General features: G+C 32.2%; 2 protein-coding genes across 2 annotated transcripts; one reads left to right on the forward strand and one right to left on the reverse strand.

Annotated features, from left to right (window-relative positions):
* The first annotated feature begins 3,801 nt into the window (after positions 1-3,801).
* On the forward strand, positions 3,802-11,631 carry LOC111921631 (protein transport Sec1a). Its single transcript, XM_052769591.1, has 20 exons — positions 3,802-4,029; positions 4,719-4,774; positions 4,864-4,945; positions 5,041-5,119; positions 5,356-5,406; positions 5,496-5,592; positions 5,685-5,717; positions 5,919-6,047; positions 7,057-7,245; positions 8,363-8,545; positions 8,644-8,714; positions 9,056-9,152; positions 9,518-9,643; positions 9,732-9,827; positions 9,981-10,097; positions 10,176-10,265; positions 10,365-10,552; positions 10,645-10,729; positions 10,831-10,920; positions 11,415-11,631. Exons 1-20 carry the CDS (start codon positions 3,957-3,959, stop codon positions 11,436-11,438), a joined length of 1,956 nt encoding a protein of 651 aa, XP_052625551.1. The 5' UTR covers positions 3,802-3,956; the 3' UTR covers positions 11,439-11,631.
* A 597-nt stretch (positions 11,632-12,228) lies between these two features.
* On the reverse strand, positions 12,229-15,142 carry LOC111921632 (proteasome subunit beta type-1). The gene is made up of 7 exons (XM_023917213.3): positions 14,956-15,142; positions 14,748-14,855; positions 14,042-14,123; positions 13,646-13,775; positions 13,417-13,559; positions 12,934-13,020; positions 12,229-12,487 (listed from the first exon to the last, which is right to left on the reverse strand). The coding sequence occupies exons 1-7, from the start codon at positions 15,000-15,002 to the stop codon at positions 12,413-12,415; spliced, it is 672 nt and encodes a 223-aa protein (XP_023772981.1). The 5' UTR covers positions 15,003-15,142; the 3' UTR covers positions 12,229-12,412.
* Between the last annotated feature and the right edge of the window lie 8,408 nt (positions 15,143-23,550).

Consider the following 23,550-nt stretch of genomic DNA (forward strand, 5'->3'; position numbering starts at 1 on the left):
ACATACGAAAAGTGAAGTTATAAAAACAAATTTTGAGAAAACATATAAAAATGAAAGTAAAAAAAAATAAAGTTGTAAAACAAATCGTGAAAAGAATGTAAAAACGAAACAAAAATGAAGTTATAAACATGAATTATAGAAAAAAAAATGTATAAAACCAAATGAACACAATTTCAAAAGTTTAGTAAATAATTATAGTTAAAAAAATACAATCGACCTAAAATATATATAAAAAAAAAGTTGGTTGATCTTTAGATAGTAAACCAAAAGTATGAAAACCTATTATTTTCAATGATGGTGACAATTTTGGTAAAAATTTAAAAGTTAAGTGGTTTTTTAAAATTTAAAACAAGTTAAGTGACAAAATAAATACAAAGTCAAAAGTTAAATTACCAAATACGACTTAACCTACGTTATTTCACTACTAGTGTTCTGTTGGTGATTTTAGTGTTATCAACATATTTTGGTGTAATTATTATTAATAATGAGATAACACGAGCTTGAAGGTGTGGGGGTGCACACTTGGTGCGATAACTATTAACTCGGGAATATGGGGTCCGGGGGCAACGCCACTTGGTGCAGGGTTCCAAGGGGCTGCAACCACTTGACGGGGTTTAGGGGCAACGCCCCTGGCGATGGTTCCACTGATCGATCAGGGGACGGGGCTCCAAGGGGTAGTGCCCTGAAACCTAAACGAATTTTACATTGGCTATATGCAATTTTCCACGAAAACTCTCATGATGACGTCTTGATGATGTAAACATTAGTTATGTCTAGTAACTACCTGTTTTGGCATTAAATCCGAAGGCAACTGCCATAACCTCTTTTCCTTCTAGTATAAGAACCTTTCCTCTGGTTCCACAAAAAAAGGTTGGAACTTATGTACACGAAAATATATTTTGTTCTCTCTATCTCTACAGAACACAAAACAACAAGATATATTTCTGTGTTTTGATTTTGGAAGTGGTCTATTTTTCAAAATTGCATTTCTTGGATTATACCAAATCGGATTTCATGATACCCTAGGCATAAGGGTCGAAATCACAGATTTTTTAAAAATGATTGCAATCATGATCCTATAAATTATCCAAGTTAATTGATATTCTAAGACCCCAAAATCTTTCATGTTCCATCAATCTATGTGAAGTAATTAAAGTTGTAAAATAATGTATATATTACTTAAATTTGTATATCCATCGAATTTCGAATTAACAACAAGAGTTATTTCATATTTCAAAATATCTTAACTCTTGAAATGACGTAATTTAATAAAATGGTTTCACTGTTGGTAAAAAAAAATGCTTCATATGAGAACAATATAATTTTTTTTTTAATAAAAACTCATATATGTCAAAGTTTAATGGCTCATTTGTTTATAACTATGATAAAATTTTGTACAAACGGCTGAATATGTTACAATATTTAAAACCATTAGCTATATATTTATATATTTAATATTTATACAAGAGATATAAATTGCTTCGATGTACAAGAATTTTTGTTAGAATCTATATATTTTTTTAGAGCAAAGATTTGAACCGTTAACATGATGGTTGCGTGACATATTAATATTTTTTCAAAAACTCTAGATATGAGTTTTCACGTTCGATTAGTCTAATTAGTAAACATAGCATTCTAAATAGATAAAATCAAATGATAGTATTAGGAAATGAAATTAAATAAGAATGAAATAGAAGAGGAGGTTCACAACCCATGCATGAAGGCACATGACATGGAAATCGTGTTTCCCACAAAGTCAAGAATCAATTTATATTTTAAATCCCTATATTATGATTGTATTATTTTTATATGTTATTATAAATCATTTGACGGTATCAAATAAGTCAATAATTAGAGGTATAGTAAAACGAATGGTCAATATGTTACATAAGCCATCAAAGTAACCAAAACAACCATTTTGAAGTATGGACGAATACAAATCAAGTTGATCCGTTAATTTTTTAGTTAATTTTTATTTTTTCGTTTTTATTTAATGTACCATATATGACCAAAAAATTGTTGTCATTCAAAATTTAAAATAATAATATAGATTTATGATATTGTAAGCATTTGAACACATCTTAACTGATTTTTGACTCGTTTAGCATGTTAAAGAGGTACGACTTGTTTATTTATTATTTTTCTAGATTATTGTACATTAGGGGTTAGTATTTGATGTTGAGCTCATTGCAGATGAGGGATACTTGGACGAGATTGTTATACATGAGGGGATGGTACATGATGAATACTTGGACGGGATGTCTCGCATCTTGGTGCATGCTTTTTACCAATGACATTGTCTTGGTTGTTGGGTCTATGTATGAGTTGAATGAGCAGATGGACACCAAGAGAAAGATGTTTGAAGAAAAAAGGTTACCTATTAACATAACTGATACATATCTTTTGTGTAATTTTAAATAGAATAGTAGTGTAGTATGAGTTGAAATAAGTATCAAGGATAAATCCATACACTTAATGGATAATTTCAAGTACTTACGTTCTATATTCTATAAAGGTGTGTGTTGAGTTAGACGTTACTTAATGCATAAAGGCAAGTTGGTTAAGTAGAGGGCGGTCTAATGTGTTTTGTGTGACAAGAAGGTCATGTTGATACTAAAGGAAAAACTCTACCAAGTGGCAGTTATATTGGATATGTTGTATGCATATGAATGTTAGTTGGTGAAGGAGTATAAAAGGAATATAGAAGTTCTAGAAATGAGGATGTTGTGATAGATATGTAGTAGAACACAGTTGGATAGAAATTCAAACATGATAATCGAAGAGACTTTGATCATTGATAATTTTAGGGAAAAAATATTGTGGTGGTATGAACATGTACAAAGGAGGCTAACAACGAATTTAGTTGTAAATATACGGACATTTATGGTGGAACGTATGAGAAGGAAAACACACCCCATAAGGAAATGGGAAGATTGTGTGAGGTTAGATATGAAGAAGTTAGACATTGTAGTAGGGCGTATATGCTTAGAATCAGGGCAGTAAAGTAGCCTAGGTCCTTGTATATCTTACTTATATGAGTGAACATTTTATTCGGTAATTACTTGCTACTCTTTTCTCATGTTTCCACTTGAATCAATTCCTCCATCGTTTTATTACTAGTTGTTTTTAGCTCAATTTCATGTATCAAACTTTGATTACAATGTTATTTCGTGCATCTATTTACTGCTATCATTGAATTACCCTCTTCATATTTTTCCCATTGCAAGTTTAAGTTTTTCCTATGTTGAAGGTCATTGAAAGATGTTGCTCTACCTAGGTGGAGGCAAAGCCGCCAACACTTACCTCCAACCTCTTCCATATCCTATTGTGATGAATGCTCTACTTAGGTGGAGGCAAAGCCACCAACATCTACCTCTTCCATATCCTCTTGTGATGAATGACGTTCAAATTATCCTAGTAATGTCTTATTCATTTATATTAAAAGATTAAAAAAAGAATGGTAAATTTTAAATATTGTTTTGTTGATGGATTTTTTATTTTCAATAGTAATTATAATGTTATTAATTTATACTTTATATAGATTAAAATACATAAATATATAACTCACTTTTCAAACTACATTCAAATGTTGCTTTTTTATTAAGATCTTATTTAAACAAGTTTTTATCATTAGTTTTCAACATTTCAAACAAACCAAAAATGAATTTTTATTTTCTGAATGAGAATATTTGCATCTTAAACAGTAGTACAGGGACTAATCTTGTATTTCTATCTTTTCGTGGGAAACAAAGAGCGCTTAAAAACTGTCACCCCTTAAAATATGACACTCTGTCCCCGGCATCCCTCCCCTTCGTTCTCGCTTGTTCTCTCCCCACATTCTCTCTCTACAATTGAATTTTTGTTCTTCACGATCGACATTTTCATTTCTGAAATTTGAAGCTTTGAAATTCCGATTCTTATTTCTTTTAATTTAGAGAAGTAAAAGTTATAATCCAATGTCATGCACCGATTCCGCCTCGTCCTCTCATGGCGGAGAGTATAAGAATTTCCGTCAAATCACCCGTGACAGTAAGTTTCTATCTCCAGGATTCTATTTGGTTTGAGTGATTGATTTCGTTTGTGAAATGTATCATATGTACGAAGTTATTTGATTTGTTCTGCTGCAGAATTGGCAACAACGTGCTTTGAATTGCTTAGATGAGTTAGGAATTGCCGGATTCTATGTTCATCCTTTTAGTTTATGTTTATTAATGGATTAAATTAAAGTTGATCTCCACCCGATTCTAGTAACAGAACTTCAAAAATGATATTGAATGTACGAGAATCCCAACAAAATTTTATCATATCATGGTAGCTTTTACAAATTTTGGAGTGATTATGTTTCCCTTTATAATCCAAAGTTTAAAAGTACGTATTTTATTTAAGGTGAAAGTATTATTCTAGTCTCAAAACCTTAATGTACCTTTTTTAATCACATGAATGTTCATTGGTAGCTAAGTTGACCTCCATAGTATTTCTCTGATAGCTTCATGAATATCAAGAGCATGTCATTTTGATATTAGTGTGACTGTTTGATGGTGAGACTTTATTGGGTAGGAGAAGAATCAAGTATCTATTCTTATTCTTATTCTTATTCTTCTTATTATTATTGGTTGTTTTTTGGGCCTAATGGGTTTTGCTTAATCTGTTATCATGTAATAATTTTTAGCTTCTTTTAGTTCTCTTTCATGATGTAAATATGGATTATTCTTTTGCAGGGTTGCTGCTTGAAATGCTTAAATCATCCTCATCAGGGGACTCAAGAGGCTGGAAGGTATGTTCATGTATTTATTGCAGGAAATATTTGCTTAAATCTTGTAAAGATAAGATGTCAAATGTTGAGATTTTAATGGTTTGTTACAGGTACTCATCATGGATAAAGTTACTGTTAAAGTTATGTCTTCTTCATGCAAAATGACAGATATCACAGATCAAGGAATTTCATGTAAGTATAAAAATGCCAATTTCTCTAAATCGATTGCTGATATTTGATGAGTTTATTGAGATTTAAATGTTTTATGTTCCTGTTTTTCTCTTCAGTGGTGGAAGACCTTTTCAAGAGAAGGCAGCCTATGCCTTCTATGGATGTTATTTATTTTATTCAACCAATCAAAGAGAAGTATGTTTTATTTATCATTTCACATGTAGTTGTTCTAACTGAATTGGAATTCAAGATTCCATTCCATGTTTGATGGATTACAATTCCTCCGCATTCCAATTCTCTCGGATTTCAATTCCTTTGACAGATTCCATTCCTTCCAAAAACATTTTATGAACCAAATGCCTCAAAAGTTGTTTTAAGTTTCTTCAATATTTCTTTTGTTTGTCTGACTCTTTTCTTTATTGGGAATGCAGCATTGTGATGTTTTTGTCTGACATGTCAGGAAGAGAACCTTTATATAGAAAGTATGCAGAAAGATGTAATTCCCATGAAACTAAGCCTTTTTTATTTTGTACATTATCTTATATCCAGTATTTTTTTTCTTTTGTTTCAGAGCATTTATTTTTTTTAGTGGTCCTACCCCAAAGGAGTTGGTTAGTCATCTCAAGAATGACAGTAGTGTTTTACCACGAATTGGTGCTCTCAGAGAAGTAAAAAAAAAAATAATAACATCATTTTTCTTCTTATTTTGATCTTTTTTTTTTTATGTGAAGATATGATTTAAATCATGATTTGATTGCAGATGAATCTGGAATATTTTCCTCTAGAAAGTCAGGTAACTCTTATTCTTCCATTTTTTACTTCTGTCAATACTTTGTCACCTCATGATACTAGCTTTAGTTCAAATATTCAGTTTTTGTAAGAAAAGTTTTTGTTTTTATCTTTTCTATCATTGTTTTTCTTTTGTAAAAATAGAATCTTTCTTTCTTTTTTTTGTAATCAATCATGTTTTTGTTTTAACTGTGTTTCATGTCAGGCATTTACAACTGATCATGATAGAGCTTTAGAAGAATTGTATAGTAAAAGTTCTGAAAAATCCCGCCAATTTGATATCACCATGACTACAATGGCCATTCGCATTGCTACTGTTTTCGCTTCATTGAAGGTAAAAGTATAATTCCATCTTTCATGGATTTATTTATTTATTAAATGACCAAAATACCCTCATTGTATTTATATTTACAATAAACAAAAAAACATTTCCTAGAACTCTTTTCACACAATAACTTTTTTTTTTCTTAATTATTCCCATAAATAGCCAACAATTCCGCAATGGAATCTGCTACTAGTATTTGCTACGAATTTTGCTTTTTGTATGGTCCCCACCAAAAAATATTGAAAATTGGTAAAAAAAAAAAGAGTAAATTACACTAATAGTCCCTATGGTTTACGGTAATTTACACGTTTAGTCCCTAACTTATTTTTTTAACTCGAAAGGTCCCTACTTTTTTGTTTTTGTTACGCGCTTGGTCCCTGACTTACCTAAAAAGACTATTTTGCCCTTGATTTTTTGATTTATTTAAATAAACACACCCACAATCTCACACCCTTCACCTTACCTTACCTACCCCATCATTTTTACCTATTTAAATAAGAGTCTTTTTAGCTAAGATAGGACCAAACGTGTAACAAAATAAAAACAGTAGGGACCAAACGCGTAACAAAAACAAACAGTAGGGACCTTCCGAGTTAAAAAAATAAGTTAGGGACCAAACGTGCAAATTACCCCAAACCATAGGGACCATTCGTGTAATTTACTCAAAAAAAAATTATATATATTCTTTGAATTTTTCTCCTTATACGGTGGAATTGTTCTTCATATACTACGAAAATCATTATTGTTTTTCAGAGATTTTTTTTTTTTGGGATCTTCAAAAACCATTTCGTAGTGCGAATATGGAGTTTTAGGTTGAAAGAGATTTTTTTTTAAATATCATTTTGAAAATGAGGATAAGTTTTAATAAAGAAAAAAGCGTCTTAAAAAGGTGTGGGCCCATTACGAAATTGAATGTTAATTGTGGAAAAAAAAAGGGGGGGTTTATAGGAAAGCGGATATTTTAGTGTTTTTATGTATATAAAAGGTGAAAAAGCATATAATTTTTGTTTGTTTTTAGGAGTTTCCTGTAGTGTGGTATCGTGCAAAGGGGATGGATGGAACAAGCGCAGCAACATTCCGTGACTTGGTGCCTGTGAGGCTTGCTTCTGCTGTTTGGGACACCATTTCAATGTACAAGACAAGTATTCCCAACTTCCCACAAAATGAAACATGTGATTTGCTCATTGTTGATCGATCTGTTGATCTGGTAATTAATTAATAACTAATTACTAATTACTAATTACTAATTACTAATTGCTAATAATAATATTAGTTACTGTTTGGTATATGATACGAATCCCATGAAGGAATGAAAAAGTTTGGTAGCTTTTGGACCAAATAAAAGTTTTATTTAACCATGCATCTTTCTTTTTAGGTTTATTATATTTATTTATAAAAAACATGGTCGAATCACTTATTCTATTCTTTCGACCCAACCAAACATAACAATGGAATGTAATGATCCATTTCATTATCATCTTTTGTTCATTTCATTTCATCATATCAAATAGACTCTTAGTTTGTTTTATCTAATAGCATTCACACCTTTCCATATTATCAATTTTCATTGGTTAGGCATAGGATGTGACATGACATATTTTTTTTTTATATATAATGTTTGATGACACATTTTACTAAGAAAATTTCCATGATTTTAATTAAATTTTTTATTTTGTTTTTGTAAAAAGAAAAGTAATTTTTGTTATATTATAATCTAACTTAAGCTTTAGTGAGCTTCTACATGTTTAATTTTGAAGTTATGTAAATAGTAAATAATTAAATAATCTATAGAATAAGGGTTATTCACTTAAATAACCAAAAAATGGGAAGTTCATATGACCAACTTTTGAACATTTATCACAACATAACCATTTATTTTTCAGAATAACTTTTTTCACGAATTTACTTTATTAGTGGTCCCCACTACGAAAATATTAAGACAAAATTAGTGAATTCTTTTTCACAAAACTGACACCATTATTAGGTGAAATTCCATCATTTCCGTGAAAAAATTTTTTATTTATCATTTTACAGTTTTTGTTGCGGGACCCAATAAAGTGATTTCTAGAAAGGAAAAAAAAAAGGTATTTTTCGAAATAGTTGGTCATTTTCTGACATGATGTACCCATTTTTTTTGTCATTTTCAGTGATTAGCAATAAAATTAAACCTTGTATTTACTTATATTATAAAAAATTAATATGCAACGAAATGGAATGCTCACTTACTCCAATACATGTCCATCCATTCCATCAAAACCAAACAGACTTTTATTATTTTTCATTATCTATTTTGTTATAAATTTTGACATGTCATACAATTTCAGATTGCACCAATAATTCACGAATGGACATATGATGCCATGTGTCATGATCTTCTAGACTTGGATGGAAACAAATATGTGCAGGAAGTCCCTAATAAATCTGGTGGAGACCCTCAAAGAAAAGAGTTCCTTCTAGAAGATCACGATCCAGTTTGGCTTGAAATGCGCCATTTACATATAGCCGAAGTACATTTTTGATTTTTTCTTTTACCTTTTTTTCTTCACTTGAAAATATATGATCATCAATTTTTAATGTCTTGTCTTTTCTTCTTGTCACATATCAGGCTAGTGAAAAATTGAGTGACAAGATGCAAAACTTCATGTCAAAAAACAAAGCTGCACAATTACAACAAAAGTTGGTACTTTCTTTTATTTGTTTATTATTACATTATCCTACTTTCATTTTTTTTTTCCTATTACTGTACTTTGAAAAATCTACTCGATTATAGCAATGTCATTCAGATACAAAGCAATTTTTACTACTATAACTGTGTAGATTTTTCAAATTATAATTTTGTAATAGGAAACAAAGTGAAAGTACAATGCTATAGTTGGATATATATATATATATATATATATATATATATATATATATATATATATATATATATATATATATTCATATGAAAATGCCTTAAAAAGACAAAAATTGAAAGTAGGTTGCTATAATACACAAAAAATATGACTTTGGTGCAGAGATAATAGTGAGTTGTCTACTCGAGAGATTCAGAAGATGGTTCAAGCTTTGCCTGCTTATAATGAACAAATGGAGAAACTTTCACTCCATGTAGAGGTCTCATTCTTCCTTATCTCCTCTCTCTCTCTCTCTCTCTCTCTCTCTCTCTCTCTCTCTATATATATATATATATATATATATATATATATATATATATATATATATATATATATATATATATATTCACCCAATTATAGAAATGTCATTAAAATGCATGGCAACTTTCACTGCTATAATTGGTTAGGGTTTTCAAATACAGTGCCTAATAAGAGGAATAAAATGAAAGTAAAATGCTCTAACAAAAACGAATTCTTAATAGAAAAAATGAAAGTATGATGCTAAAAGAAACAAATGAACAAAAGTGTGTTGCTATTTCTTCCATTTGGATTTACTTTGCTGATTAATTTGGTGTTTTTAATAAGATTGCTGGAAAAGTCAACAAAGTTGTGAGAGATGAAGGGCTGAGAGATCTTGGTCAACTTGAGCAGGATCTTGTCTTTGGTGATGCTGGGACAAAGGAACTCATTCACTTTTTAAGATCATATCAGGTAATTTTATAAAAAGCTGAAGGACATTTTGGTAAATATGATTTTTTTGTCTCAGGCTAAGAATAAGATAATCTTATACTTGTTACAGCACACAGATACAGAATTCAAGTTGAGATTATTGATGATTTATGCAATGGTTTACCCTGAAAAGTTTGAGGGTGATAAAGGAACAAAGCTTATGCAGGTAGCTATTTGTCACTACTATTTATATGATTTTTTTAAATTAAAGAAAAAAAAAGTACAAGAATTAAAGTAGGATGCTATAATACACTAATAAATGAAAGTAGATTGCTGTTTCTTGAAACATTTTTTATTTTTGTTTTTACTTTCCCTTTAGGTGGCAAAAGTGCCTTCTGAGGATATAAAGGTATTCCAAAATATGAAATTACTTGAAGGAACAAATAGCAAAAAGAAACACCATGGAGCCTTCTCCCTTAAGTTTGATGCTCACAAGGTAAATTAATTTTACAATCTTTAAATCAAAACTCGATATTTTCACAAACTTATGCAAATTTTATTTAAATGTTATTAGAAACATCACGCATTAAGAAAAGATAGAACAGGAGGAGGAGAAGAAGAAGAGGAAACATGGCAACTCTCCAGATTTTACCCCATGTTAGAGGTACCATACATACATAATCCAAGCAAGGGCATTTACGTCTTTTTCACATACACAGAGTCCTTGCCCACCTTTTTTTTTTTTTTTTTTTGTGTGTGGCAGGATTTGATTGAAAAACTTGGGAAAAATGATATGCCAAAGGATGAGTATCAATGCATGAATGGTCCAAGACCTAAAAATGCTGCTACTAATGACACGTCAGCAAAGAGTGGGGGCACAGCTAATCATCCAAACTCAAGGAGATCAAGGAGGACTACCAAACCACATGCATCTGGTGATGGGCATTCCGGGTAACCTACACAAAATTTAAAATTCTTCTTCAAATATTGTAAAACATAATTTAATTAAAAAAATGTGGAAATTCTATATTGTTTTTTTGTAGCAATTCTACGAGTACAGCTACAGATTTTAAAAACATGGGGCAGCGTATTTTTGTTTTTATCATTGGTGGGGCCACCAGATCCGAGGTAAAAAAATAAATGTATTTTTTATTTTTGACTTTTTTGTTGTCTAAAAATACATGAATACTAATCTTATGTTGTTTTTTTTTTTTTTTATTTGTGTGTAGTTACGTGTTTGTCACAAACTTACTGCTAAATTAAAGAGGGAGGTGATATTAGGTTCAACTAGTCTCGATGATCCAACACAATATATCTCGGTAATATTAATATATAAAATAATAATAATAATTCCTTTAGTTATTCTTTTTAATTAAAGTAATTTACATTTTTGTCCCTTGAGTAAAGCTGATTGTTTTCAGTTTTGGTCCCAAAAAGTTCTCTTGAAATTTGGTTGTTATTTGAGGTTTTGGTTTCCTAATACAAGTATTTTGGGGCTAAAATTGCAAAAACAGCTACTCATGGACCAAAAACGTTACAAAATCTTAAGACCAAAATTGCACAAAAAAAAAATCAATTTTTGCAAAAAGCAGCCAATACTAGGGAGAAAAAGTGTAATTTACTCTTTTATTTATATAAGCATGATGTTTCTTTTTGACTAGCATGAATGAGTTAAATACATAAAGCCAAGGGATTGAGGATTTCCCTTGTTATTTTTACAAATTTAACCTTATTTATGTTTTTACTTATTTTTGGAGTACTTTTTTTTTTGCTTTTACCAATCGATGCTTAATTTTATCCATTTGTGTTGCAGAAAGTGAAGATGCTTTCCGAGTAAGATGACATGCGGATACACTAATCGCATAAATAGTGTTGGTCTTTTTTATTTATATTTTTAATGGATATGATGGGAAATATATACGAGTGTTTTTTAGTTACTATAGAAAAAAGTTGTATAAAAATTCTCATTAGTTGTGGATACAGGACTTTTCTCATTAAGTCCTTAATTTTTATAAATTCTCTCATTTTCTTTTCTTCTCCATAAATATATCGTCATTTTCTCGAATAATTTCATATCGTGTTAAATAAAACCCATAAAATCATGATATCATTCCATAAAATTTTATGTATTTTGCACTTCTATAAATTTTTGTAACGGCGGCATTTGGATACTATATTGGATACTAAGATTATGTTTGGCGTATTAGCTTGGATACTATATTGGATACTAAGACTATGTTTTGCGTATTAGCTGAAAAGCTAGTTAATATTTGAAAAGCTAGCTGATAAAAAAATAACGTTTGCTAAAATTAGCTGACATATATAAAATTACATAAAAAAACATATAAGAATATGTGTTTCTATACTTAATTAACGAGTGTATTTGAAATTTTTTAAAAAAACTCCTAAAAAGCTAGTCTAAGTAGCTTTTCAAAAAGCTAGCTTATAAGCTACTTTTTGGCTTATCAATCACGACAACATAAAAAAAAACTCGAAAAATAAGCTAGCTGTGACGCGCCAAACACAGTCTACGCCTATGTTTGATTGATTAGGGCTGTGTTTTTGGTTGATAAATAAACTAATTTTTGGTGTGCAAACATTGCCTAAATATTTAAAATAACGGTTACTAAACAACAATTTATATGTTCCATTACAATTACCATGTCTCATGTGAAAAACAAAGAATCCAAGATCTGAAATACTCAAAAGCATCAAACCCAATTATAATCTAAAACATAAAAAGTTTTCATCTTGTGACATGATGATGATGATGGTGATGATGATATGATGATGAATGAGAATCTTGAGAAACTAATCTCTGCGGAGTTGTTCACTTTCACTTCGAACACCATTAGCATTTAGAATTATAATTTCAACACTATCTCCCTGTAAATTAATATAAAAATAAAAATAAAACATCTTGTGAGTAAAAAAAAAAGGAATTCAATCATTGAAATATGCATAACCCATTATAGCAAGGTATGAGTAACTTTTTACCCATAATAGCAACAACAATGGTATGTTTCTATTATGGGTAAAAAACAAAAGCTATTTCTTGCGATTTGTCTTTTCAATAATCCAGTGCTGCAACTTTAACTAAATGATCAAAAAAAGAAAATTTTCAACTTGCAAGATTTTTTGTTTTTTATAAAAATACAAGGGAACAAAGTATTGTTTCTTTTTTTAATTAATGCAGCAAAACAAATTAATAGAGAAAGTCAGGAACATCAAGCTTTCTCCATTAACTCAATGTTCCACTTTTTTGGATGATATATTTACGATGACGAGGGCGATCTTGTCTTTTTTCACTAAGAAGAAATCAAGAAGCTTACAGTGTAAATATCTCTTTCTGTTGCTGATGAAAAACAAGTCTTCACCAAATCAATAGCTTCAGCTTCTGATAGTGGTGTTACAGCATCCTGCACCCCCCAAATAAATAAATTAAAAATAAAAATTATATTTTTTTGTCACTTGCTGACTGGATATGCTAATCATGTGAGGGTTAAAAATGTCATTTCAGTGATACATTAGTGAAAAAGGATAACACCCTCATTATATATATTTTGAAAATAATTTTTTGAAAAAAAGTAATTATAAGTGAATTCAAACAATTTTCATTATTTATCATTAAATTCCATTCCAATTCCTGCCAAACATGGAACTTGAAGAATTCCATTTCCATTCCATCCGTCTGGCAACCAAACACACATGGAATGGAATCTTCAATTCCAATTCAGTCAAAATCCACGCAAGACATGTATGTATTTGCACACACTTACTATGTGTGTGAGAGAGAAAGAGAGAGAGAGAAGAACCTTTGCAGGCAAAAGAAGAGGGCTAGGGGATTTAAGTTGGTTATCAAGGAATGGAGTGATGAGTGTGGCACCAGAGCCTTGAGCACTGTATCCAACTCTTTCATAAGATCCAACCGCATCATATGTGAAAACACATCCCTTCCCTTCAAAATATATATATAAATAAATTTATAAGAAATTATTCCACAAATTATATTTTATAAATCTGTATAGATAGTAATAAGATTACCTTCACTATCGAGTCCCCCTAAAACATTAAAGGCATAATAAGGGAAGAAGCGTTTGTAGTAAAGAGTGTTGGATAGAAGCTGAGCCATTGCAGGGCAACTCATTTGTTTGTTGTGCTGGTGTTGATAAATCTGTAGTAATACATACAAATATTAATATTAATAATAAAAAAAGATCATCATCATCATAATAAGAATAAGAATAAGAATATTATAATAGCAAGAAATGGAAGTATGATGCGATAATAAATATATCAATCAAAGTACATTTGCTATTTCTTGCATTCAACACTCTTTTAAACATCATTTATACATACAACAATTCATTTAATGGGAGAAAAAGAAAAGAAACAAGATGTTATGAGCAATTAACTAAAAAAGAAGTTGAAGAATCTTACCAGGTGTCTAGAAGACAAAACCTTTTGAAGTGCTTTCACATCAGCCTGGAATCCTGAAGAAGCCATGAAACTTTTGTCTGCTCTGAAAATATAATTTTTTTGAACAATGTTAGATATTTTCTTTTATTTTTTTTTTAATTTATAAAGCTTTATGCTTTTCAGACAAACAAAAATGGCAAAGTTTCAAAGTGAAAGTAGGCTAATTAAAGTTATAACATCAAATAAAAGAAACAAAAACAACTATATTTTGTTTGCATTACGAATAAATTATGAAAACAACACTTCCATGAGACTCAAGTACTTTCTAAGGTGTTGTTTCTAATTTACTTAATGGACTTAATGTGGACAGGATTTAACTCATTAGCCTATATATGAGTGTTTCTTTTTTACATATTGCAAAAAAAACCCTGCAATAATCACTTTCAAATCACACATGGAATACCCCCTAATCTCTTGTAGTTTCTATACCATGAAAAGAATCGATTGAATATATTGTATATTTTATGTTACCATCGACAAATTTAGCAGAACAATTTGGAGTTTTTGAGCATCTAGAAACCCTATGCCCTAAGGGTGGACCAAATTACGATCCACACATGATTAAGAAACACTAGGGTTCAAATTAACAGCAGAAAGTGAGGAAAAACAACAGAACCTATAAATAAAACAAACAAATTCATAAAATCGGAAACAAAACAAATCATACAATTTACAGATTTTGGAGTACTCTCGGGTGAGAATACTGTAACCGGTAGACATCCGAGTATCCGCTGCAATCACGCAATAATCCGCACCAGCAATCGCCACACAAGTTCTGCAAAAATACACATCGAAAGATAAAATCAAACATCGAGAACTTTAAACGTATATCTTGAGATATAGAAGAATTAATGAAAGGCATAAACGATGTATACCCTCCATTGTTATCGTATGGAGACCAGTTTGCGTGTTCCTTCGGCATGATGGTAATGACAAGTTTGGAGTTCAGATCACAAAACTCACTGTGTGTGTGTGTGTGTTGTGTGTGAAGAAGAACCCTTTTCAGCTCTTTCGTTCTTCTATTTCTTTTCTCTCAAGAAAACATGTAATTCGAAAAGGGGAAACTGGTTTGCATTTTGGTCCCCAAGGTTAAGGGTTTTATCACTTTATATCTTCCTTTTAATTTACACAAAATACAATCATTACAATTTTGGTCCCTTCGTTTTTTTTTCTTTTAAATTTACATGAATTACATTTTTTTGTCCTTAGTTGTTTTTAATTATGAAAGAATACATTATAGTTTTGGTCTATGTGGTTTATATCTAGGGATGGTCCCTATGGTTTAGGGTAATTTGCACATTTGGTCCCTAACTTATTTTTTTAACTCAGAAAGTCTTTACTGTTTGTTTTTGTTACGCGCTTGGTCTTTGTCTTACCTAAAAAAACTATTATTTAAATAGAGATAAAATGGTAAGATATGTAAGGTAAGGTGAGGGGGTGGGGTTGGAGATGTGTTTATTTAAATAAATTAAAAAATCAAAGGTAAAATAGTATTTTTAGGTAAGACAGGGACCAAACGCGTAACATAAACAAATAGTATGGACCTTCCAAGTTAAAAAAATAAATTAGGGACCAAACATGCAAATTATCCTAAACCATAGGGACCATTCGTGAAACTTACTCTAATTTTTTTAGGAAAATTGTGCTTTATGTAGTCTATATATACGCATCCATTCACTTATAAACACAAACAAACAGTTGGACGGCTGGTTAAGACGATGGCTTATTGAAGCAAAAGACTTAGGATCGATTCTTGCTCCTTACATATCTTTTGTTTACATTTGTTTTATTTTCACACATCGTCGAACACATGTTAACTCAACCATTTTCATTTATTATATAAACATGCTATCTTGATGTTTCATATGATATCTACTTTGAGCCCCATATCGATTCAAGTATCACAAGATACTTCAACTTCATGTTTATATAACAAGACATATATCAAGACTTGAGGTTAGTTAAGGATTCGATTAAGGTTTGGGTTTAAAATCGAAATCGAACCAAGGAAACCCAAGTACAAACCGAAAACCAAAACATCGAATCGATGGGTTTAGGTTGGGATACCCTTTTACTTTGATCCTCCGCCACTGATTATATATATCTTCATTTCTAGTCCAATTTTTGAATTTTTAGTATCGTTCATTCTGATGGTTCCCAAAAAGCATCAATGTTACAAAAAGTTATAGTCTAAATATGGTAAATTTGTAATTTTTATACCTTAAATGTAATACCCCGTTTATTAAGTAAATAAAATTTTAATTCACATGCCAATATAGTTGGTTTCCATTTGTGTCTCCAAATCCAATATTAACATTGCTTCAAAGCTATTTTGCATTCCTCTTTCGAATGTTTCCGCTTTTTTTGCCGTAGAAAATTCTGTCAAGAACTTTGGTAACAGTCAAACAGAGGCTGTATAATTTATACCTTTTTAATGATTTCATGTAACTTATACCTAATTATGTTGATTTTTTACTTTGTGATACTAAGACAGGAGACAAATCTTAGGACCCATATACCAATGGGGATGGAAAGAAGTTTTGACTATATGCAAGAAATGGCAAGCTACTTTAATCTATTTGTGTAATAGCATCCCACTTTAATTTCTTTCTATTAAGGCATTGTACGATGCAAATCCATCCATTCAAGTCACACCCCCAAACCAGACGGCAGACACATCCGAGGGCTCGCGTGACTAAAATTGAATATCATCACAATGAATATACATGAATCATAACATAAACATCACCATGCATCAATATATTACAATTGACATTGTTCACATCAAGTACATCGTTTAAACATTACATATCCGTAACATAGATTGTTTGATAGTTTTCAAAAGCATAACACCCTAACGTACTCGGTATTACTCCTCAGCTTGCCTGTTACCTGAGAATACAAGTTATTTTGAAAAAACATATGGATGTTGGTGAGTTCATAAGCATGGTTGTTATGAAAATGTTTTGTGTAGTTTATAAAACCCAGAAAATCCGATATTTTCTGAAAAAGACATTTGTTTATATCAAAGTGTGAAGATCCATAGGTTTATGCGTGAATGATTTCAAAGCGTGTATAAATGAAAAGTTTTGCATCGTAGTTATTGAAAAGTACAATGAATGTGTTGATTTCCTTGAAAAAACCCGATGTTTTCCGATCAGACGATATAATTGTTTCAAAATTGTTAAACCATCACAACGAATGATTATGATTTTTCCCTGATTACTCAGATAGTATTAGATTTGTTTATGTGAGTCGTTATAACCATGCATGATGTGACAACCCGAAATTTATTCCGTCACGATATTCCATTTCCGTTAGTAAAACCGTTCGTATTTCAATTTTTCCGTTAACTTTCGATTTAAATAACTAAAATGAGACTTTTGTTACGACCTCGTGAGTATCCAAACCTGTTAGAAACACATGAAAAACGCCCCAAATTATATTTTAGAAAATTATTAGTTTCGACCACGTCGGGTTACAATGATTAAATCGGGTACGATCAAAAGCCCCGTCTAACGTCAGTATCGGGTAGATTTCCACCGAGCCTCAAATTCAAACCATATTTAAGGTTGAAAGGACCTCATTTGAAGCCTTTTTCCCTCTCTCTACTCTCTCTCTAAAAACTCAATCTTGGATCCAAAAATCACCTCTTTCAAGCCTCAAATTGGTATGTAATCCTTCCTAACTCATAGTATAACACATTTAGCTTTCAAATTCGTGTTTAATTCATGAAATAGGACCAAGAACATGTGTTTACGGCCCTGGAACAACCCTAGGCCGCAAACACACATAAATGGGGTTTTTGAGCCTCAAAACCCTTCCAAACCACCTTTAGAGCTTAGATATGACTTATGGGCTTTCAAGACTGGACTTAGAACACCAAAAACTTATCATTTGAGGGGTAAACATGAGTTTACGGCCCAAGAACATGCTTGGACTGTAAACACCCTTTCATAGGCCGTAAACCCCTTTTTAGGTGTTAAAATGCCCCTTAAGCACCTCCTGAGCCTTGGAATAAAGTCTAGAACCATCCTCCAATGTGTTAAGGACCTTAAACTTGATAAAACCCATCCCTTTAGGAGTTCACGGCCGTAAACCCCCCAAGGAATGGTTCCTGGGCCGTAAACTCCTATAACATGATCAAATGGTGCCCTAACTTCATCCTATAGCTTGTACTTTGGACTAGAAACACTTGTGATTGACCTAGGACCACCAAAACACATTAAGAATGGGTACATAAGAGTTTACGGCCGTAAACTCCTCAAATGGTCCAAATAATGATCAAGCCCCCTTCCAATGCCTTAAAACTAAGCCTAGCATCACCCCACAAGAGTTTTAAGACCATTAAGCACCCAAGAGCACCCCCACCATGAGTTGACGGCTGTAAACTCATGGGGATATGGTCTCAGGGCCGTAAACTCCCTTAGGAGTTTACTCTTGAAGAGCAAACTCCATGTCTAGGCCATACACCCCCCTTAGATGCTACCCGGATCACTCCAAACACTTGAATAGAAGTGTTTTCGCGTCTCAAAGTGTTATTCATATTTAATTAGTAGTTCAAAGTCTAATTAGATACAATTGTGTATCTCTTCATATTACATAGGAACCTCGCGTGTACTCAAGCCCCGAACCGACACTTAGCATCCAACCGACACATTTCTCGTCCGGTGAGTTCATACCCCTACACCTTTTTCCGTGTTTTTCAATGTTTTCAGGGGGGAATATAAGCAAAAGTACAAGGATATCTTGTACTCAAACTTATTATTTCATTTGAAATGTTTTATATTCCACATGTTTTTAACAATCGAAACCGTATTAACCAACAGTTTGACTTGTAGAGTTAGTTTTCAAGCCTTATTATATATTGTTATATTATATATTTCTCAGATGATTTTCCACTTTATCATTGTTAAAGGCATTAGTTTTGATTCGTCCTTTGTAACACTCCACAAAGATACGCGAGTGGAGGACCGCCCTTTGTAATTAGAATTTAAAACAGGATTTTTCCGCATTATTACTTGTAAATTCGTTAATCTTAATAATTGGAGACACGTCCTCTATAACACTCCACAGAGATACGCGAGTGGAGGACTACCCCTGTAACCAGAATCTCCTGGAGGAAGAGCGTGACTTGAGTGTATAGATCTATACGGGGCTGACTACCCCGCACCTGGCTGCTAGCTACAACCGAACCGAAAGGTTCAAGGGTGATGAAAGTCATAAAATGATATTGGACTTCTTATTGCCATATCTAGTCTATCGTATGGTTATGGAACTCGCAATTTAGATAACGGAGATTTACTTGTTGGTAATGATGAATTTAGTAAGCTAATAACCTTAAGAATTAGTTACTTTCCACACAATAGTTTTATATACGTGTTAAAACTAACATACATTTCGAGGATAACCAGGCTTTCAGGAAACTTCACACAAGCACTTAAGTATAGTAGATACTTGTACATTACATTCAGAACCAATAACCAACCACAAACTTTTAAGGAAAATAAGGGTTTTTCCTGGGATAACAGAACTCGTTTTTAACTAGATCATGTAGTAACCAGATAACAAATTGTTCTTAACCAAACTGTGTAACAAATGGATAATCAAACTTTACTTATAAGAAAATATGGGATTTTCTTGGATAACAACTCTTTCAGAAAACTAAAGGAAACTTGTTCATTTTCAGAAAACAAACCGCTTATGAACTCACCAGCTTTATGTTGATTTTTAAACTACTTGTATTCTCATGTTCTCCTTAGACAAGTATCCCGCGTTCTTTTGCAGAAGACGAAGCGTATGGAATTCACGTCTTTACTTTTGTTTAAACTAATGTATCTATAAAACATGTATTACCTTACTTTCAAACAAAATGTAATGATCCTATGTTGTCGCAACTAGAAATTTTGTGCCTTGTAACTGCAACACATAAGTAAAATTTTGAATCAAAAACTTAAGAGCGTGTATGATACTTACTTTATGACATCAAAATTTGCAATCAAATACACCATACAAGCATTACAAATTGTCAACAAGCAATTGGAAACCCTAAAAGTTCTTGCTTAGGTCCATTTTGGACTAGGACTTCCTTATTGGGCCCAATGGACCAATAAGCTTCCAATTTGACCATCTTGGGTTTAGAACTCTTAAATGGGCTCTAATTGGACCCATTTCCATTTAAATCAATATTTTGGGCCATATTGGGCCTAGAATGAAATAAAATACCATAATGGACCTTATTGGATCACAACAAATTTATATAGCCCTAATGGATCATAAAAATCATTCCTTAATTTATTTGGGCCGAAAATTTCATAATTAAGTCATATTCTTCCTTTCCTTTCTCCTCTTCTCGGCCCAACAACCCAACATGGAAGAGGGTTGACTTTCAATTGCCACCTCTTTATTACCTCTTGGATCTCAATGCACTAACTCATGTTCCCATGCACACATCACTTCACTCACTTCTCTTCCCCCTCTCTCTTTTTCCTTTGGCCGAGAGTCTCCCAAACACATACACTTCACAACAAAACTCTCTCTAAATCACTCAAGACTCATCCCTTCTTCTTCATCCAAAAATCTCGAAATTTTTCTTGTGTTTCAAGAGGATTTCACAAGATAATCATCATCCTTTGGTAAGTTTTCACATGTCTAAGTTACAAAACTCCTCTCTCATGTAAGATCACTTATCCTAAACAAGTTTTTGGTGATCATACTCCTAGAAAACTCCCTAAGTTCGAGATCTTCCAAGGAGGCTTGCTAGGATCAAGTTTTCTTCATTTCTTCCTTCTAAACCGAAAACAACAAGCAAAGGTGAGCTTCATACCCCCTATTTTTCGGTTTTTATAAGTTTTGTGGGGGGGGGGGGGGAATACAAGCAAATGTGTAGATCTATGAGTATATGTATGCTTTGTGTGATTTCTATGCTTGTATATATGTTCTTATGTGATTGTGGTGTTGGATCTAGTCAAAAACACCTTAAAACCGAGATCTACATTAAGTTGTATGAAATAAGTATAAATCATGTTATTTCACACAAATCATTTCTAGAAAAATAACCAAGTTGGTTAAAGTGAACATCTTTGGGCTTAAAACCCATTTTTGGACTCAAAATGCTAAAAATATGAAACTAAAGGGCCCAAAATGTCAAAATACAAATTCTGAGGGTTGAGATGAGTCAAAACAGTTTCAAGAATGTATTTTCTGGAAATTTACTCTTTTGAAGGATTAAAATGTGAATTTTTAAGCATAATGGGCCAAAAATGAACTTTTCGGCCCAATAAAGCCCAAATTGCGAGATTTTCAAATTAGAGGGGCTGAAACTGTACTTTTCTGTAAAACAGGGGACTACTAGTGCTCCAAGTCCATTTCAGGGGTTAAAAATACTTTTCATATTTAAAAGGGACCAAAGATGCAAAAATTTTCTATTTTGGGCCAAAAGTGTAAAAATTGCAAAAATAGAGGTTTCAGCCGAGAAAACTTCATTCTGAGGGACTAAAACTGTTTTTCAAATAAATTTGAGCTGAAAAATACCTTTTCAACAAGTTTTGATACTAAAGTGTCAAGAAAAATGGTTTAAGGACTAAAATGGAAATTCTTTTATACAAAGGGTCAAAAGTGTAAATTTATCCAAAAAAAAAGGGGCTGCAGAAAGTAAATTTCTAATGTTTTAAACAACAAATCCGTTATGATGAAATACTAGTACCACGACTACCGACGAAACATAATACACCTTCAACACCAAAAATCGTTACCAAACGAATTGATTCGGTCTCGAATCAATAATGAATCAAAAATATATACACGACGATACTACAATACACACGCTGAAATTACGGGAAGTCAATACACACGCGGGAATTCACCAGACGTCGATACACCATCTTTGGGCCCTCTTTTCTCCTCGGTTGTGGGGCTATGGGAAGTCAGGGTGGTTGGATTAAGTGAATAGTACGGACGACGCCTAAGGGATCGTTTGTATAGTTGTAAACTAGTCGTTTTCATTAATGCGTGTTTATAACAATTCACAATCCATAATTAATCCAATGTCACCTGGAATTATCGAATACACACGGCACAACGGTATAATAAAATACAAAACGCGTAATTCAATTCATACACCTACAAGATGCATACCAAGTCTAACAATTTTTTTTTACAATTATAGAAACAAACAAGCATACTTACGGATCTTCACACTTTTTACACGATACTCTTTTCAGAAAATATCGGATTTTCTGGTGGTTTTCAAAACAATACAAAACATTATGTTTCAAACATTACTTATGAACTCACCAACATTTCATATGTTGACGTTTTTCAAAATACTTGTATTCTCAGGTAACAGGTAAATCGAAGGGAAAATGTACTCAGTGATGTTTTGTTGTTTGTTTAACTAGTATCGAACAATCTACTTTTGGGAATGTAATGTTATGAAACAATGTACTAAATGTAAGCACTACCGGTTGTACTATTTCAATGCATGGTGATGAATGATGTTATGTTTCATGTATATTCACTGTGATGGTATTCAATTGAGTCACAACAGCTCTCGGACGTTTCCGCCATTTGGTTCGGGGGTGTGACAGGTTGGTATCAGAGCTCTGTTTATAGTGAACTAGCATATCTAGCCACACATTGATATGCAACTATAAACCAAAAGAGGGACTAACACAACTCTGAATAAAACAAGTAAAACACAACAATAAGACACCCTTGCTTGCATTAGGAATAAGAACATAACGCCGAATCAAACAAGATAAATACTAGTATCTCGGTTAATCCAGGACTGTTCTTAGTAGTATCAAGAAGCGGATGTATCCTGATCAACTACATTCCCTCCAAGGTATAACTAACACATGTTCTGATGAGACCGCGATAGCTAGGGAACTTAAAAACAAACCCCTTTATCACCAAAAAGAGAACGTCTGTTTAGTCTATACCATAGTTGTAGAGTTGTAGGAGTAACGATAGTTTATACCTTCGCCCAGTCTTCATGGAGGGAGAGCAGCAGGGTATCCAGTTGATGGGTTTTAGGTAAAACAAATAAACTATAAAAACAATTCCTAAGTTCACATGCAACCTACTTTGGATCTATGTTTTATCTATTGAACATACAACTTTGAATTGCAAAACAAGAACCCTAGAGGAGAGAGGCTAATATCAAAATTAACAAAATAGGGTTTAGTAATTACATACCTTTCAATTGTTATAGTAAACAATTGATAATTCCCTTGATCTTGATCTTGATCTTCTTGGAAGCTTAGCACCACAAGTGTAATGCCTCTAATGGAATCACACCCAAACTAGCAAGAAGGAAAGTAGAAGGAGAGAGAGCGAGTATGCAATTTTCGGCCCTAAGGGTTTCTTCCAAAGAAAGAGTGACCAAAATGTGAACCAGGAGGCTCCTTATATAGTTGAGGGATCTAGGGTTTAGGAAAAACCCTAATGCTCCTTGCTTAGGGCCTAAG

The sequence above is a fragment of the Lactuca sativa genome, chromosome 3, assembly GCF_002870075.4.
Source record: "Lactuca sativa cultivar Salinas chromosome 3, Lsat_Salinas_v11, whole genome shotgun sequence".
In the NCBI taxonomy this organism is placed as follows: Eukaryota; Viridiplantae; Streptophyta; class Magnoliopsida; order Asterales; family Asteraceae; genus Lactuca; species Lactuca sativa.

Bases quoted from the DNA above. Each gene is read 5' to 3' on its own strand.
- LOC111921632 (XM_023917213.3), bottom strand. From the start codon at position 15,002: ATGCCGAAGGAACACGCAAACTGGTCTCCATACGATAACAATGGAGG. The intron at 13,776-14,041 runs GTAAGATTCTTC...GTATTACTACAG, and splicing joins TTTTGTCTTCTAGACACCTG to ATTTATCAACACCAGCACAA. The intron at 13,560-13,645 runs GTAATCTTATTA...TATATTTTGAAG, and splicing joins AGGGGGACTCGATAGTGAAG to GGAAGGGATGTGTTTTCACA.
- LOC111921631 (XM_052769591.1), top strand. From the start codon at position 3,957: ATGTCATGCACCGATTCCGCCTCGTCCTCTCATGGCGGAGAGTATAAG. The intron at 8,715-9,055 runs GTTGGTACTTTC...ACTTTGGTGCAG, and splicing joins GCTGCACAATTACAACAAAA to AGATAATAGTGAGTTGTCTA. The intron at 10,730-10,830 runs GTAAAAAAATAA...ATTTGTGTGTAG, and splicing joins GTGGGGCCACCAGATCCGAG to TTACGTGTTTGTCACAAACT.